This window comes from Rhea pennata, chromosome 1, assembly GCF_028389875.1.
Source record: "Rhea pennata isolate bPtePen1 chromosome 1, bPtePen1.pri, whole genome shotgun sequence".
Lineage (NCBI taxonomy): Eukaryota > Metazoa > Chordata > Aves > Rheiformes > Rheidae > Rhea > Rhea pennata.
Window position 1 is genome coordinate 93,692,157 of NC_084663.1, and position 15,167 is coordinate 93,707,323.

Consider the following 15,167-nt stretch of genomic DNA (forward strand, 5'->3'; position numbering starts at 1 on the left):
GGTCTGCTGTGCAGAAGAGATGTGCTTAGGAAGCATTCCTGACAGGCAGATGGTTAGCAATGGACTTTTTCTACCATTTCTGCTACTGATCTCTTACAAATTAGCTTAAGTTACCTTGCCCTTTTTCAACAGCCATAGTAAGAATCACAGCATAGTTTAGGTGGGAGAATCTCTGCACATGACCTAATCCAACTGCTTCCTCAAAGCAGGTGTGGCTTCAAAGTTAGATCAGGTTGCTCAAGGCCTTGTCCAGTTGAGTTTTGAGTGTCTCCACTGGATTACAGGTTTTGTTGTTTTTAATTCATTGCCTGGATCACCATGCGCTATTTCCATTTTGCAGTGAGCTTCTCCAATTTGTTACGAGTGGCCCCATTGTTGCTATGGAAATCTTAGGAGATGATGCAGTGTCTAAATGGAAAACATTACTAGGACCTGCAAACTCTGCAGTGGCTCGAACTGATGCACCAGACAGTATTAGAGCAAACTTCGGACACGATGGCCTAAGAAATGCAGCTCATGGCCCAGATTCAGTTGCTTCAGCTGCTCGAGTGAGTTTTTGTGTGTTTGACTATTTTTCTTAACAATTTTTTTTTAAACTTAATCAGATAACAACTAGTTCTGGAATTCTTTAATGTTTTTTTTCCATTTGAGTTCAGAACAAATTTAGATATTCTGCATGATTCCTTTTTAGCACAGAAATGTAAACTGTCTGGAAACAGAAATCTTGTTTATCCCTGTTACAAGGGGAACCATCAGGCTCTTTGATCAGGAGAGCATGCCTGGCTGTTTTAACATCTGTACATCACACACACTGAAAATTTTAATGTTGAGTTAACTGCATAGTCTGCATAACCTACCAGTGACCTACCAATGTTGATCTTAAAGGATACAAACATTTGCATCATTTTATGCTTTCATGAGTTCCACTTATCTATTCTCCTCCGTAGTTGTTGCTTGTCCTCTGCCCACAACCCACTTCCTTCTGCTGTCATTGTTCAGAAGAAATAGGCTCCCTTGAAGAGGTTATTTTTTATTGCTTTGTATTTTGAAAGGTAATACAGCAAGCCTGACTGTCAGGAATTTGGTCTACTGAAGAGGCATGTGCTGTAGGCCTGTTCTCTTTTGCTTTGTTTGCAGTCTGTGTCTTTCCTTAGTGTTAAGAAAAACCTCAGGAACTGGATAATAGATATTACCAGCATTTATACAGAACTGAGCTGTCCATTTATGTGCATTGGTGTGTGGATAGATATGTTAATGTGTGACTAGAATAAAGCTTGCATACTGGTTGTTCAGGGCAAAGGCTTGTTTGAATGGTTTAATTGCCTGCTTCCTGGCCTTGCTTTTGGTGTTGCCCTGTGGTATCTAACTCTAGACCATAGGGAAAAAATACAAGTCGTTGCTACACTGATCCTAGTCTATCCTCCAGTTAAGGTGGAAAAGTTGCAATAGCACAGCTTGAGAGAGATCTACCCCAGAACAGATGATAAGCTGCTACGTATTGTATATTAGAGAATATGGATATCCTGGCAGTTAGGGCATAGTTTGTCAGCCTTTTCTTTTGGCCCAGTGTTAGGCTGCACAGCATAGCAGCTTAATTTCAAAGCGAGGGTAGCTTTTTGTTGGTCAAATCCTCAACCTGCTTCATCTGTGTTGCACTATGCAGCACCGCACATGGCCCACTGGGCTCCTGGATACTCTTTGTGTCTGTCTGGATTTAACAAGAAAGCATGTACTGGACCCAAAATACTTTTTCTTATGGCAAATTTGATAAAGTTGGTACATGTTCACACAGAATTTTAATGAAATTGTTAGGTTTTTATGATCAAGAAAAAATCTCATGAAGAAAAGTCTTTGTAGTTCTAGCTAAATATCTAGATGTCTTCATATAGAAAGGAGAAAGTGGTTGTTCCTATGTGCTGCCATGACAACTGTGCCAGCTTTTGAAGCGAGAGCCTATGAAAAGAATATCTATTAGCATAAGATTTTAATTAGAACTATATGTATGTGCTTTGGGTTAAGATTGTTCATGCATTTCATTATTTTTAAGATGCTGTTTGAAGGCTCCACTCATCTCTAATGCTTTTATGACTATGGAATTATTTTCATGAACTTTTGCTGATATGTGCATCTTTGTGAAGTTATTGATAGCAATATCAGGCTCTGATAAACCAACAAAAATTGTGATTTTAATAGGCCTGTGCCTATTTTAATTTAATAAGTCCAGTATTAGTATTAAATGGCTATATAGCAGTTGTCCTAGAAGAAAGAAATACAAGTTAAACGGACATGAAGGAAAATGAAATTCCAACCTGAATGGGTTGTAGCTGGAGCAGTTGAAGTAGAAGGCTGCGTTGTCCTTTTTGGGTCTAAATGATCAATGAATGTCTCTAGTATACTCTAAAATGATGTCTCTATTTCTACAGGCCAAATTTGGGGATTATTTTAGATTAGGCATAAATGGAAAGGAAAAGTATTTTTGTTTCTAAACTTTCACTTGGTTCTAGTTTGGTATTTCCTTATCCTAGTCCTTTGGCATTATTTAATTACTTTTCTTTTTATCACTTTTACCGTACAAAACAAAGTTTTTGTAGTATTTGTAAATATTTTACTGCCTTTTCCTGTCTGCTGCATTTAGAGCAAACATTAGTAACAGAGTGGGACAGGGTCTTTGGAGCAAGCAGCATTTTATCCTTACAAGGATGTAGGAAACTAGCCCTTGTGCCTCACATATATAATGAGGATAATTTGTTAGGGAAAAATCAAAATACATTCTTCCTTCTATTGAGAGATCCATTAGCTGGAATTGTGAAGTTTGGCTAAGGAATACAGGAATTTGTCAGAGTGCAGTGAGCTAAGGAATGGGAAATAGTCAAGCCTATTCCATCCAAAGTGTTCTACTAAATTAAATAAGACAATTCCAGGAAATGGCCTTTAGAACTGCTACTGTTACACAGGAAAAAAATCAGATGGATTTTTGTAGTAGTATCTCCAGGATATTATTGTTTCCTTTAAATAGAAATTCGTCAATTCTCTTACTGAATTTGATCAATAGGTCTTAAATGGAATCTGTGTCTACAGCATTTGGCTAATGTTTATTGGCAGATTGTGTAGGCTGTGTGAATAAATGGTATGGAAAAAAGCATGAAGCTGGTAGTGAACAATGAGCAAATTATCAGGGAGGAAGGAGGCTTGGTTGTCATGATCCCCACAGCATAGCCTACGACCCCAGACTGTGTGATTCGCAAATAGTGATGGGGGAGGAAAGGAAGCAGTTGAAGGCAAAGAGGTCTCTTGATTCATCTTAGAGCAGTTGAGTTCATCTGCTTCAATTCAGAAAGACAGAAAGTAAGGTCAGTAAGTCATGAGGACTGAGTCAGCAGTTTCAGTGAAAGTTTAGTCATTCAAGACGAAAGGAATAAAAAAGTTGTAAAAATAGAAAAAGCTGTAAAAATGGAATGGAAGTCAGTTCTGCATATGGAAAAAAACATACTAAGAACTGGATGCTAGCTGCATTCTGCTCGTGTAGAGGAAAAAGGTGATGTGAAGAAGAAGGATAAAATATGTGTATATGGGACTGGATTTGGGAGTAATACTGAGGAAAAAAGAGAATGCAGAAAGTGGGAGCACTATCAAGTGATTATGCCAATGGCATTTTCAGTGCTTGAAATGGAAATAGATTGCATTGGGGAAGTAGAAAGAAAGAAAGTGCAGGAGATATTCAACTTGTGATTTTATGATTGTACGATGGTGCCTGAGAGATAAAGATATGTTTGAGAGAATATTAAAAGGAAAAATATATTTTTAGCACTAGAATTTATAATTAAGGTTTATGTGGCTATAGGTATGTCAGATGTTGTTATTTTTGATAAAAAGTTGAGGTGTACCACTAGATCAAACTAAAATATGTTAAATTACAATTGTTTTCAGGAGCTGGAGTTGTTCTTTCCCTCCAGTGGAGGTCGTGGACCAGTCAACAGTGCAAAATTCACAAACTGTACTTGTTGCATTATTAAACCTCATGCAGTTAATGAAGGTAAGCAACGTAGATAGTGGAAGCAAAAGCGTTATGTGCTTTACTGTATCTTGTGACCATATCTTTGGCATTTTTGAGAGAGTAAGAAATTGCAAAAGCACAGGGCATATTTCATAATACATGCAGAAAGTATGCAAATGTTTTGTCTTTCATACATAATTTCTGCAGTTCACTTCTATAAAGAGGATGTCATGTATTTTCCCAGTATTCCCATGTATTTTCACAGGAATGAAAGCAGGACATATGGCTACATTACAGGGCCTTCATTTGCACGGTAACATGTTACAGTGAAACTACTCATGAAGAGAGATTTGTGCTAGTATGAATCTTGTTCTGCTGACTCTGCTGTGGAGTCAGAAAGTGACAAAGGCTTATATTTGCTCTGTGAAAGTGAACAAGAAATTCCAAGCATTTGCTCTCTGTCACGGGGAACACCCTGCGTGTTTGTCGTAGAGTATCAGAAATGTCTAATGTCCAGCTGTTACCGTGAAAATTATCTCACTTTTGTGTCCTAAACTTGGATAAAGAGCATGTATAAGAGCAATGAGTGTAGTAAAACATTTTGGTTCTAGCACTTTAACAGTATTTTTGAGCGCAGAATAAATATTGTCATGTGAGAAAACAGAGATTTTTCTTAGCAAGGTGCAGAGCGCCACAACATTTTAATCATTTCTGTGTGGATAGCTGAAATGGAGGAGCAGAAGTGACTGTAGCAGTTCCCAGATCTTTCACACCTCAAGTGGGATGTCTGGAAAGCTTGACTGGAAGGGAGAGAAAGAAAAAAAAAAAAAAAAAAAAAAAAAAAAAGCTTTCACAAGAAAGAATCTTGCATTCACTGCTGATAATATGCCTGTTATTTCTCTGAGGCCTTGCGCATTATCTGCTACTGATAAGTCTGCCATGCAGCAAAGTCAGAATCATGCTTCTTTTACAGAACTATGGGCAGCATCTGGGACTATGATTTTAACTAGCTGAATGTTTGCAGAGAGAAAATTGTTCTGGTTGGTACAGTCCTTAATTTGACTGTTAAAATGACAAAGTGGATGGCTTCAGCTCTGCTTTCCCATGCTTGAGATATAATTCTTGTTACCTAAGGGTGCTCAGATTCTCTCTGAGCTTAAACCTCTTTTAAGCCTCTTCATTTCTGTAGATTTCAGAGTGCCCTGTCTGCTGCTACGTTTTCTCTTGATTTTTTCCAGAATTTTTGGAAACACCAAATGACAAATTATCTTTGTGTGTGTGTGTGTGTGTGTGTGTGTGTGTGTGTGTGTGTGTAAGATTGGAATAAAGCTAAGCTTAAGGTCTGCTAGTTTAGTCCTTTATCTCTGTGGCAGGCTGGAAAAGCGGGAGACAACTGCTGTTCAACAACTAAAAGTAAAAGGTGAAGTGTACTAAAACTTCATGAGCATTTGTCATAGATACACACAGCTTTGATTTTTTTCATTTTGATGAGGGAAGTAATCAACATTGGCGTTTCTTTTCTAACTCAGTAAAGCATTTTATCAATTTTAAATTAATACCAAGAATGGTGGAAGTCAGGGATTGACTATGCTCTTTTCTTCCTAAGCCCTTTCCTTCCTGTTGTTCCTCTCTGTTCTTTTCTGCGCTACTCTGAATGTTTCAAAAACCGCAGATGCAGCATCTCTTAAAGAGATTATATGACTGAGGTAGTCTGAGTTTGAGTTCTAACAGGGATTTGGACTAAAGGAAGAGAAGTCACTGTGGCTGAGCAGTGGCCTCCCTCCTAGACTGGGCGCAGTGGTGTGGACTTCGTGTTGCAACTGCACTGGTTCCAGCATACAGTTAGAGGCATGAGGAATCCTCCTTCACCCCAGCTGCAGGTGCTGTCCAACATCAGCCTGAGTGTCACAGGCGAGAGGATTTGGCTGCTCAACTTGTCCTCTTCTGTTTTCATTAGTCTTTTCTCATGCTCCTCTTCAGCCAATTTTTGTGGGTAACAGCAAAAGTATCACTGAGTGACATCTCTTTTTGCATGCTCAGCCCCCTTGTAAAGCAGTTTGTGTTTTGACAGCTGGAAGAAGTGTGTGCAGTGGCGTAAAGAGCCAGGTGCTAGCATTGCCGCAGCTTTTGGAAGCTGAATTTACTCTCTTGCAATTAAAGTGCCTACTTCAATGGTGAAGGAACATAGCCTTTGGCTCCTATTGATTTTTAAAGCTTTTAAAGATCAGTGTATACTGTGTATCCAGTGGCCGGCTGTCCTTACAAATCTGCCACCATTCCTGCCTCTCTCTGCAGACTGTGTTGGAGCTGGGGAGAAGCATACTGAAGGGTTGGGGGTGAGCAAACAACCTCTCAGGAGACCTCACAGCTGCCAGCCTGGAGTAGGCAGATAATAAGGGTGAAGCCTGGCTTTAGGGAGCAGAGAGCCGTGGCGGGGAGGCAACAGACAGGCCCCATGAAATTGCACATTGGGAGGTAGAGAGTAAGGGAGATGAAGGGGTGACCCATTTGCACTCAGCGATCCATCTCAGAAGAGGAGGAGGCCCTGCCCGTCCGGCCTCCCGTCTACCCACTGTTCGTAAACTGCGTTCAGTGATAGCTGAGAAATTCTGGTTATGCCAACAACGTTTCCGGTATCTCAACAGAAGCAGGCGCCATAGCAACTGCACTTGTGGCAAAACTGCACGCTGGAGAGAGCGTAGTCTTAAAAATAAGCAGCTTGCGTCCCCTCAGAAATAATGCTTCTAGTTATGGCTGTCCACCCCTGCCATTTCTAGCAGGGAGGAGGTAAGCTCAACTATGGCAGCCGGCGAGGAAGCCTGCCTGTGGGGCTGCCAGCGTGAGAAGGGGAACTGATGAGGAGAAGGCAGGGAGAAGAATTTACGTGGGTCAAAGCAGCAGAGCCTGTTGTGCAGCACAGATTTGATTTTTTGCTCCACGAATTTTCAGTAGCGACCACCTAAAAATAACCCTTTGTGCCATTTCCTATGCGCTGTTGAGGTTTTGAACTTGATTATCTAATTAGCGCGAATATAATCTGCTCATTACACGTGTACAATTAAGTGAAATTTTCCTTAAGTGCTTAAGCTTATGCAGAGCTTTAGTCTTTATTTCTGCAGAAACATTTAGCTGAATTTGTGATATGAATTTTGCTTTCCAGCCCTTTTCCCGGTGTTTCTTTTTCCTGTAGAATCCATCTCATACCTAATTCTTAACGGGAAAAATCTACTAATTTTTCTTTGCTGGAAGACCGTTTGCTTTAACCATAGCTAAGCCAGGAAGCTTTTCAGCAAGCTTACTTGCTATCAGAGGGCTGGATCTAATCTCTAGTTTACACTAGTTAATTCTAGGACAGAGCCCTTTCTTGGAAACTGCCTTTGATTACAGTAGGCCATTTATAGGGTTCCTATCCAACAACAAAGCAGTGGAAAATCACTGTCGCTTTTATCTTGGGGCTTGCTGACCCACTCGTAACCGGCATAAGGAAACATCTGTTGCTAGGCAGCCGGCCCGGCACCGTAGCAACCCTAGTACCTGCAGTGGGAACATGACGGCAGCGATCCCAAGCACGTGAGACCTCACGCCAGCCAGGGTGCAGAGAAACCCTCGGGGCCAGATAAAGGGTGCCGGGGGAGCTATGTGAAGTTAAACTTCAGCTGTCAAGAGCACTTGTGGTTCGTGGGCTGGAGGGTATTGTTGGCCCTGAAAGAGCATGTCTCTCGGTGCGCCTCTTAAAGAAGCAAAGTAGTAGCTGCTTTGTCAGCATAACTTCTTCCTGGAGGATCCAAGATGGGAAACCAGCTGGGAAGGCCTTTGAAGGCAAGGTAGCCTGGTGCTCAGGGCTAGGTAATTTTAGCTCATTCTCCAGCGGTTCCTCCTGGTGGAGATGAAGCACTTCACTGCTGCCAACTTTGCAGCCACCTCAGCCAGCCAGTGAAGCAGTCGTATTTTAACTCTGAAAAGGGTTTGAGAGAGCAGTCCAATTCCTCTTTGTGGGAATGTGAAAGGATGAAAAACTGCTTGACATTATTCCATGCAGATTCATTCCAAACAGGAGTGTGCCAGAAGGAGAAGCAACATAGTTTGCTGTCTAAAGAATCAGCCACACTTTTCAGTATCTTTAACCTTCCCTCTTCCCTTCTTTTCAGGCCAATTTTTAGCCAAGGAGGATAGTAACTAGCAAGTACAACTCTTCAGTTATGTTGGCTAAGATTGTAGAGTGTATTATTCAATAACTGGAGCATTTCAGTGTGGTTCTGCTTCCCATATCCCACTTGCTTCTTATGCTTAGAGTTTCTGATCATTTAGATATGGGGTCACAGTCACAATCATTTAGGCTTCCTCTTTTTGTAAGTCCCCTCATGTTATTAGATCTGGAGGTATTAGCACTAGTGCTCAGAGATGGAAATTATAAATGCACCAAAATGAGTAAACTTCAATTTGATGCTGTGAGGACAGCTATGACTTGACTGTTTCGCCTGCAGAGGTGGGGCCTTGTAGATCACTTTGGGTGGATTAGCTTTTAATATATATATGTGTAACAGTTTAGTTGTTTGCTGTAAGAATCGGAATTCTTGGTATTTTTTGACTTTCCTAGTTTATAATTTTTTATGTGGCTTTTACTTAATTGCTTTGAAAAACGAGCAACCAAAAATGATGACAATAGCAATGATCAGGCTGTAAAGGCTGAAGTCAAAAGGATTTTATATATGCTTTAATATGCTTAGACTGCTATACAAAGTTTAAGAGTTGAAGTTCTGCCCTTCCTTTCCCCACTCCCAACCTGAGGCATGAGTTCTCATAAGGTCATGAGGAGCTTGGCCAAAACCCAATTTGAGTCTAGAGTTGCACCACGAACTTTAAAACTGCTAGTTAAGAAGTCACTAGATCTAGTATAAACTGGAAGGCCCTGTGGTCTTTGGGACCACTAAGTGTGTGACTGGCTCCCAAGACAGAGTTGTTCTCCTAATATGCATTAAGTCTGAGATTTCGTTGTAATATTATTCAGTGGTAAATTGAACCATTGTCCCTTTTACGTAAAATTTACAGTGAGGTATTGCACATTATTTTTCAGCTAAATTTCAGTCTCAGAGAAAGTGAACAAATCAGGATTTGATTCTCTCCGAGTAGGGAAGATATTCTGTGGAAATAGGACTTAGACCTGTTCTAAACAGATGATAAATCTTAAGAGAGCTATCATCAACTCTCCTATTGTAATATTAAGTTGATATTTATTGAACTACTTTAGACAATCATAGAGCTTCATCTACACAATGCTACGTGATAGGTAACCTAAGTAGCATATTTCCTTATTTGTATGAAGACTTGATCAGAAGAATTTTAATTTAGAGAGTAGTTCTTTACTCCAAAGACAAATCTAACTTTGACAGAAAGAATCTAAAGGACAACAGTTCAGCCTATAGTGTTTACAGAAATAGGGTTTACTTATGTAGGTTCCCGAATGAAGTTATTTTAAAAGAGAGAACAGGGAGAGAAGGACTAGAATAAAGCATTGTAGTAAAGTATACATCTCCTTCAAGCAACTGAAGAGCTGTTCTTGACATGCAATATACTTGCTGCTCGTTGAATGAGAAAAGACATTGTGAAAATGTCCAACTCCCCTCTGGAGTGTGCTAAATATAGTTACATGTATGTAGTTGGAAAAGGAAGTAAGCTGGAAAAGAAAATGAGGATGTGATAAGAAAGGTGCTCATCTGTCATTATTATCAGGACTAGATCTTTATCAAAAATAATTTGAATTCATTAGATACTATTTTTGAAAATTGTAAACAAACTCTGGAGATTGATTTTTTTTTTATTATTTTTTTTTCCACTCTGGAGTTTTAAATAGACCTAAGTTTGAGCAACCTTTTTTTTCCCCCCAGAAAATTTAAGAGTAGTAGAACAAGCTTTTTAGAAAGTTTTTTTTTTTCCACACGTGAAAGGAAAAAATTGGACGTGCAAATTTCTCACAAATAATCTGAAAGTATATTTTCTGTTTGTGACAAATATGCATACTAGACAGGTGAAGTGCAGATATGTTGTGGATTTACCTCATTCTAGGCAAAACTTGTGTCTTTGCAATCTTTAAGGTAGAGTGCATATTGGAGTCATTGGTGATAGCCTTGATATACTGAACAATTAGAAATCTGAAAGAATCTGTTTGAAAACAGCATCTGAAAGTGAACAAAAGTGGAAGGAACACAAATCCTTGGAGGTTCTTTAAAGAAGTATGGTAGATCGTTAATATGTGACCTTTGGATATTCCCATCTGCAATATGGCGTCTTGCTGCTGCAGTTATGTGAAAACTATCTGGTAAAGCCCAGGCTCTCAGCTGCAGGTATTTTTGCAGATGGACCTCGGTTTTATTCAAGTTTTATTTATGTAAAATGAAATGCGCTTTGCTGCTTATATTTTCCTTGAATATATTAAATATAAAATGTTGAAGTGTTTTGAAGTTGTTTTGTGGTATTTAGTGAAGATGAGGTTTTGCTTTTTAGAGAAATGAGAAAAAAATCATTTAAGAAAAGAAGCTATTTTGCCAGTTAAGAATTAAGAAAATTTTAGCTTCCACAAGAACAGTCTATCTTTTACTGTCTTTGCTGCAGTTGTAATGATGGATACTCCATGCTTGGAATGATTATCTTTTAAGTGAAGCCTGTAATGTTTCTTGATTAGTTCCTGTATTAAGTTTTAGCAGCTTGACATAGTCTTCCCAGTTTTGAGTTTTAGTTGCTGGTGAGGAGGTGACACAATGTGTTTTCCAAGTATGAAATAGATGCTTTACATCTGAATTAATTTAATTAGAGAGGAAGGTGGACTGTATCTTGAAATCTTTTCTGATGGAAGGAAAGGAATAGAAGGAGGTGTATTTCAGAGAATTTTTTTTTGTAGAAAAAACAGATCAAATGGCACAGTCAGTCCTTGCTTCAGCTCATAAATATCCCCCTTACCAGTGGTGACTGTTCTGCAGGCTTAATGTTACATAATAAATGCATGTGGTGTTCTTGATGATGAACGGCATCTCTATGCAGGAAAGATTATTTTAACATATTTTAAAAAGAAAAACATTAGGAATGAGTGTGTATACTGCACTTTGAGATTCTCATTCTTAAGGGGTTACAGAAAAGTTAATATTGGAGCTATTTTTAACAGTTTCTAAGAGTGGTTTGGGGAATTTCAGGCTAATGAAGAGTCTTTCAAACCAAGAAAGCTGATGAGTCAAGAGCCTATAATTTCATTTAAACCGCTTAGGTAATGATGATATGATGAACATTTACCAGCATGGATTCTGTGAAGGGAAAATTTGCTTTGCTGATCTTTTGTTCAGCAAGCATACTTTCCATGAAGGTGGGTAAAATGGAAAAAGGTATCATAATCCACTTGGACATAATACCTTCATCAAAATCCCTTGCAGAAGGTGTTAAGAAACCAAGGTTTTCTTTTAACAAAGAGATTCATACGCTTAGAGCCATACAGCATAAGCATGAGCTTAGCTTTAAGCATCTTCGTGAGCATTGGACTGGACATGAGCATGTCAGCTAAAAGGGCTTTACAAGTGAAGTCTTTGGCACCCACCTGTGGACAGTTCTTGTTGATATTTGTATTTGTGACAGGGATGGGAGAGAACAGAGCATATTTGGCAGCATTCGTAGATGGTACCAAGCCACAAGAGTTTCAGAGGATTTGGTCAGAATTCAGAAGATTCCTGATAAACTGGAGAAGTGAAGCAGTATGAAGAAGATGACACTGAATATAAACAACTGCATAGCACTGCCATGAAGGAGGGAAAATAAATGCACAAATATGAACTAGAGAAGAACTGGCAGGGTATCAATGAAAAGTCCGTAAAAAAAAAAAAAAACGTTTGGAATAATGATGGCTCAAAAGGACAGAGTCCTCCATATTGGTTAGATTTTGTTGAGTTTTTTTTTACAGTTCTGCTCAGTGCTGGTAAGACCACAACTTGTGCAACATGCCCAGTTTGTGGGCACTGTGTTTTAAAAATAATGTAGTCAAGAGCAAAATGGTCAAGTGAGAACAAAAGAATTTTAGAATTTTTAAAACGGTCTTCCCTGCGTAGAGATATTCATCACCAAGACCACCACAAGGACTTACTACATAACATTAAACCTATGGAACAGTTATTGCTGGAAGGGGGATATCTATGAGCTGCAGCAAGGATTGGCTGTGTCATTTGATCTGTTTTTTTTTTCTCTGAAGTACACTTGCTTCTTCTCCTTCCTGTCTCAAACTGTTGGGAAAGACTCAGAGAATGTGACCGTGGTGAAAAGTTAAAGGGTTTGGTTTATTTAGCCTGAGAAAGAGAAGACTGGGAAATACATCTTTCCATATGTAAAGGAATAATTATCAGTCTTTCTCTGTGCCCACATACACTAATTTAGATGAAAGGAATTTAAGTTAAGTGTTAGGGAAAACTTACATCAGTGGCCTGATAGCTGGGAATGTAGTGGAATCTTTGTTAGCAGAAATTCTTGTGAACATTTTAGAAAAATAAAGAAAAAAACCCCCGCAGACTATAGCTGTAGTCTAACTTCACTGTATGTTGGAGGAAAGCATAAATGAGCTGATACCTTTAAGTATATCTTCTGGTTTTCTTTTTCAAATATAAGCCTAAGGAGAAAGTCAAGATATTTGATCCAAAAGGAACCAAGATGTAGAGGTAGGAATATGTAGTCTTCTGCCAAGGCAAAAATGAATGATAGAGTTTTAAGTCTATTTACTGTTGACCTAGGATAGCGAATTGGCAAATCATCCTCAGGAAGTGAAATCTAAAATTAGTAAAGGCTAGATAGAGTAGCTCATAGGAGATTTCCTAAGGATTTTAATCTCTATAGTAAAGTTAATTGACAGTGCAGTAGTAGATTAAAATTATTGTTGATAATTGTGGGCTAATGTACGCTATAAAGAAGAATTTTAACCACTGCCTCTCTGTAATGGTAATCATGCATGAAAACTCCTTAGACAAGGTCCCATACTTAGTGTCCAGTAGGGATGAAAAATAACAAGGAAATATTAAGAAACATATGAATGGTTTGGATGATAATGCTGAATTCTATCATATAAACCAGCAGCATGGCCTTAGCCAAGATACCAGGTTTAGGTCTGTTCATACTTCTCAAGAAATAAGCAAAAATAAGTGAAAAACAGTATAGCCATAGAAACATCTTCCTAGCCAGAATGAACCATATTCTCTTGAAGTGAAATAAATCTGAGTGGATGTGATAAAAGGGTGCAAAATAGCAAACAGCTTAAAAGAAATAGATAAAAAGAAAAAACAAACTGAATGTTTCCTTTTTAGCTTTCTCTTAACACGACAATATTGTATTCATTGGAAATGAAAGCCAGAAACCTCAGCCTTTCTAGGTAAATATTCAAACATCAGGTTGAGTGCAGCACAGCTCTTGCAGGGGTCATTGATCTTTTCAGAGGTGTTGACCTTTCTTAAACTTTCCATCTTCCCCAGCTTCCTTTCTCAAGTGTCGTGCACTGCACAGCTGATGTGCTGGATACTTTGGCTGTTGCCTCTCTGGGATCTTTGACTCTCTGAATTTGAATTTCTGAATAAGTTCTTGCATCTGAACTTTAAGTGTGACTCTTCCCCTCAGTTCTCATGCAAGAATTCTCAGAATAGCTTTTTTTTTTTTTTTTTTTTTTTTTTTTTTTTTTTTTTCCCCTAAGGTTTTCATCATTTTGTGTCTTGATGTCCTCTCTGGCATTTACAAATGCCATCTTGCCTTGTTTGTATTGGTTCAAAACATTGCATCTGGTATTAAGCTGTTGAACCTTTTACCGCCTGTTTAGATCTTCCTACTAGTTTCTTTTGCACATCAAACATGCAGCCATTTCGGTTTCAAGAACCCCTAAGATTTACTATTGCTGTATATAATTTTTCTTGTGCTATCGAAATGTTGACTTCCATTCTGCAGTCAAGCAGTGGCAATATCTTTTATCTTCATCCTTTTAGCATTTTCAAATAAATACCATTTGTAAAGGTTTTTACCAATGCTGCTTGTGTGTATGGTTGCATTTTCCATATATATCTGTAAAGCTGCCCTTTAAACTTTTTTGTGTCCTGTCTTAAGGCTCTCTTTTAACACAATGTCTAGAAAGAAATCAAGAGCAACTGAAAATCTTGGATACTATCACTATGACCAATACACCCTCATCATTTCCTTGCACCTTTCCCTTTATCTCATGTCTGTAGCCACTTGTCTCTTCTTTATCCCTCACTGTTTGCCTGCATTGCTTTTGAGCTTCCTTTCTCTTCCATGTTTGCAGAGTGTGTTTCACCTTCTGTGACTTGTGCCTTCATGCTCTAGAGTACACATACGGGAATGACAGGGAATTTTTTTCATACGCTACACAGTGAGGCTGGGAGATTAATAGCAGCAAATTATGACTGGGGCCAAAGTTCAGAAAGTCTAAAACTTAGTGTTTTTGTTGAATAGTAAGAATGCCTAGAGTTGTGTAATGTCTAAGTAGAAAAAGCAAAAGAGAAGAGATAGGAAAACCTTTTTCTTCAGGGGATAGGTTGGCTAACTGATGGGAAGAAATGCGCTTTTTGAGAAAGATCAGCTTCCGCTTGCACAGGGCTTTACACTGTTGGTCTGAAGCAAAGATCCAATCAGAAGTTCAACTGAAATACGGTGCAAGGAGATCCAGCTATGAAATACCCCACTTTTCCTCTTTCCAAAACTTTGTTCTGACTCAAGTCTGACTGTGCTTCTCGGGTTTTTTGTTTTTCTTCCACTCCCAAGTACATGCAAAGCCTCTTGATTTTAACTTTTAAATGCTCCATGATAATCAAATTGCAACGTGAAGTAAAGAAACATCTCAAAATATCAAAACTAGATATGAAGTGAAATTGTTATTTATATACTTAGTACTGCTTTAAACAACTGGTACCAGCTACTTCTGGAAATATGTTACAGGATTAGATAGATTGCTGATCAGATCAATTATAGCAATTTGTATATTCCTGTGAAAAACCTGTTGTTGTTACAGAGGAATATTTTTTTAATTATTGGAAGGGTATTAAATAAATGACATATTGAGGTTGGAGATGAGGAAATTAGTTGTTGACTTGCTTTGAAGATGGTCTGCTGTCTCACCTAATACATATTTAACAGTGGAATGGTTAAGTTGGAA

At 38.6% G+C, this 15,167-nt stretch overlaps 1 protein-coding gene across 1 annotated transcript in view; it reads left to right on the top strand.

The window, feature by feature from the left end:
• NME7 (NME/NM23 family member 7) overlaps window positions 1–15,167 on the top strand; it is a 94,348-nt gene that overhangs the window by 33,614 nt on the left and 45,567 nt on the right. Inside the window, exons 6-7 of the mRNA XM_062595641.1 lie at window positions 341–548; window positions 3,928–4,033. Coding sequence (XP_062451625.1) covers window positions 341–548; window positions 3,928–4,033 — 314 coding nt within the window. The remainder of the gene's footprint in view (window positions 1–340; window positions 549–3,927; window positions 4,034–15,167) is intronic.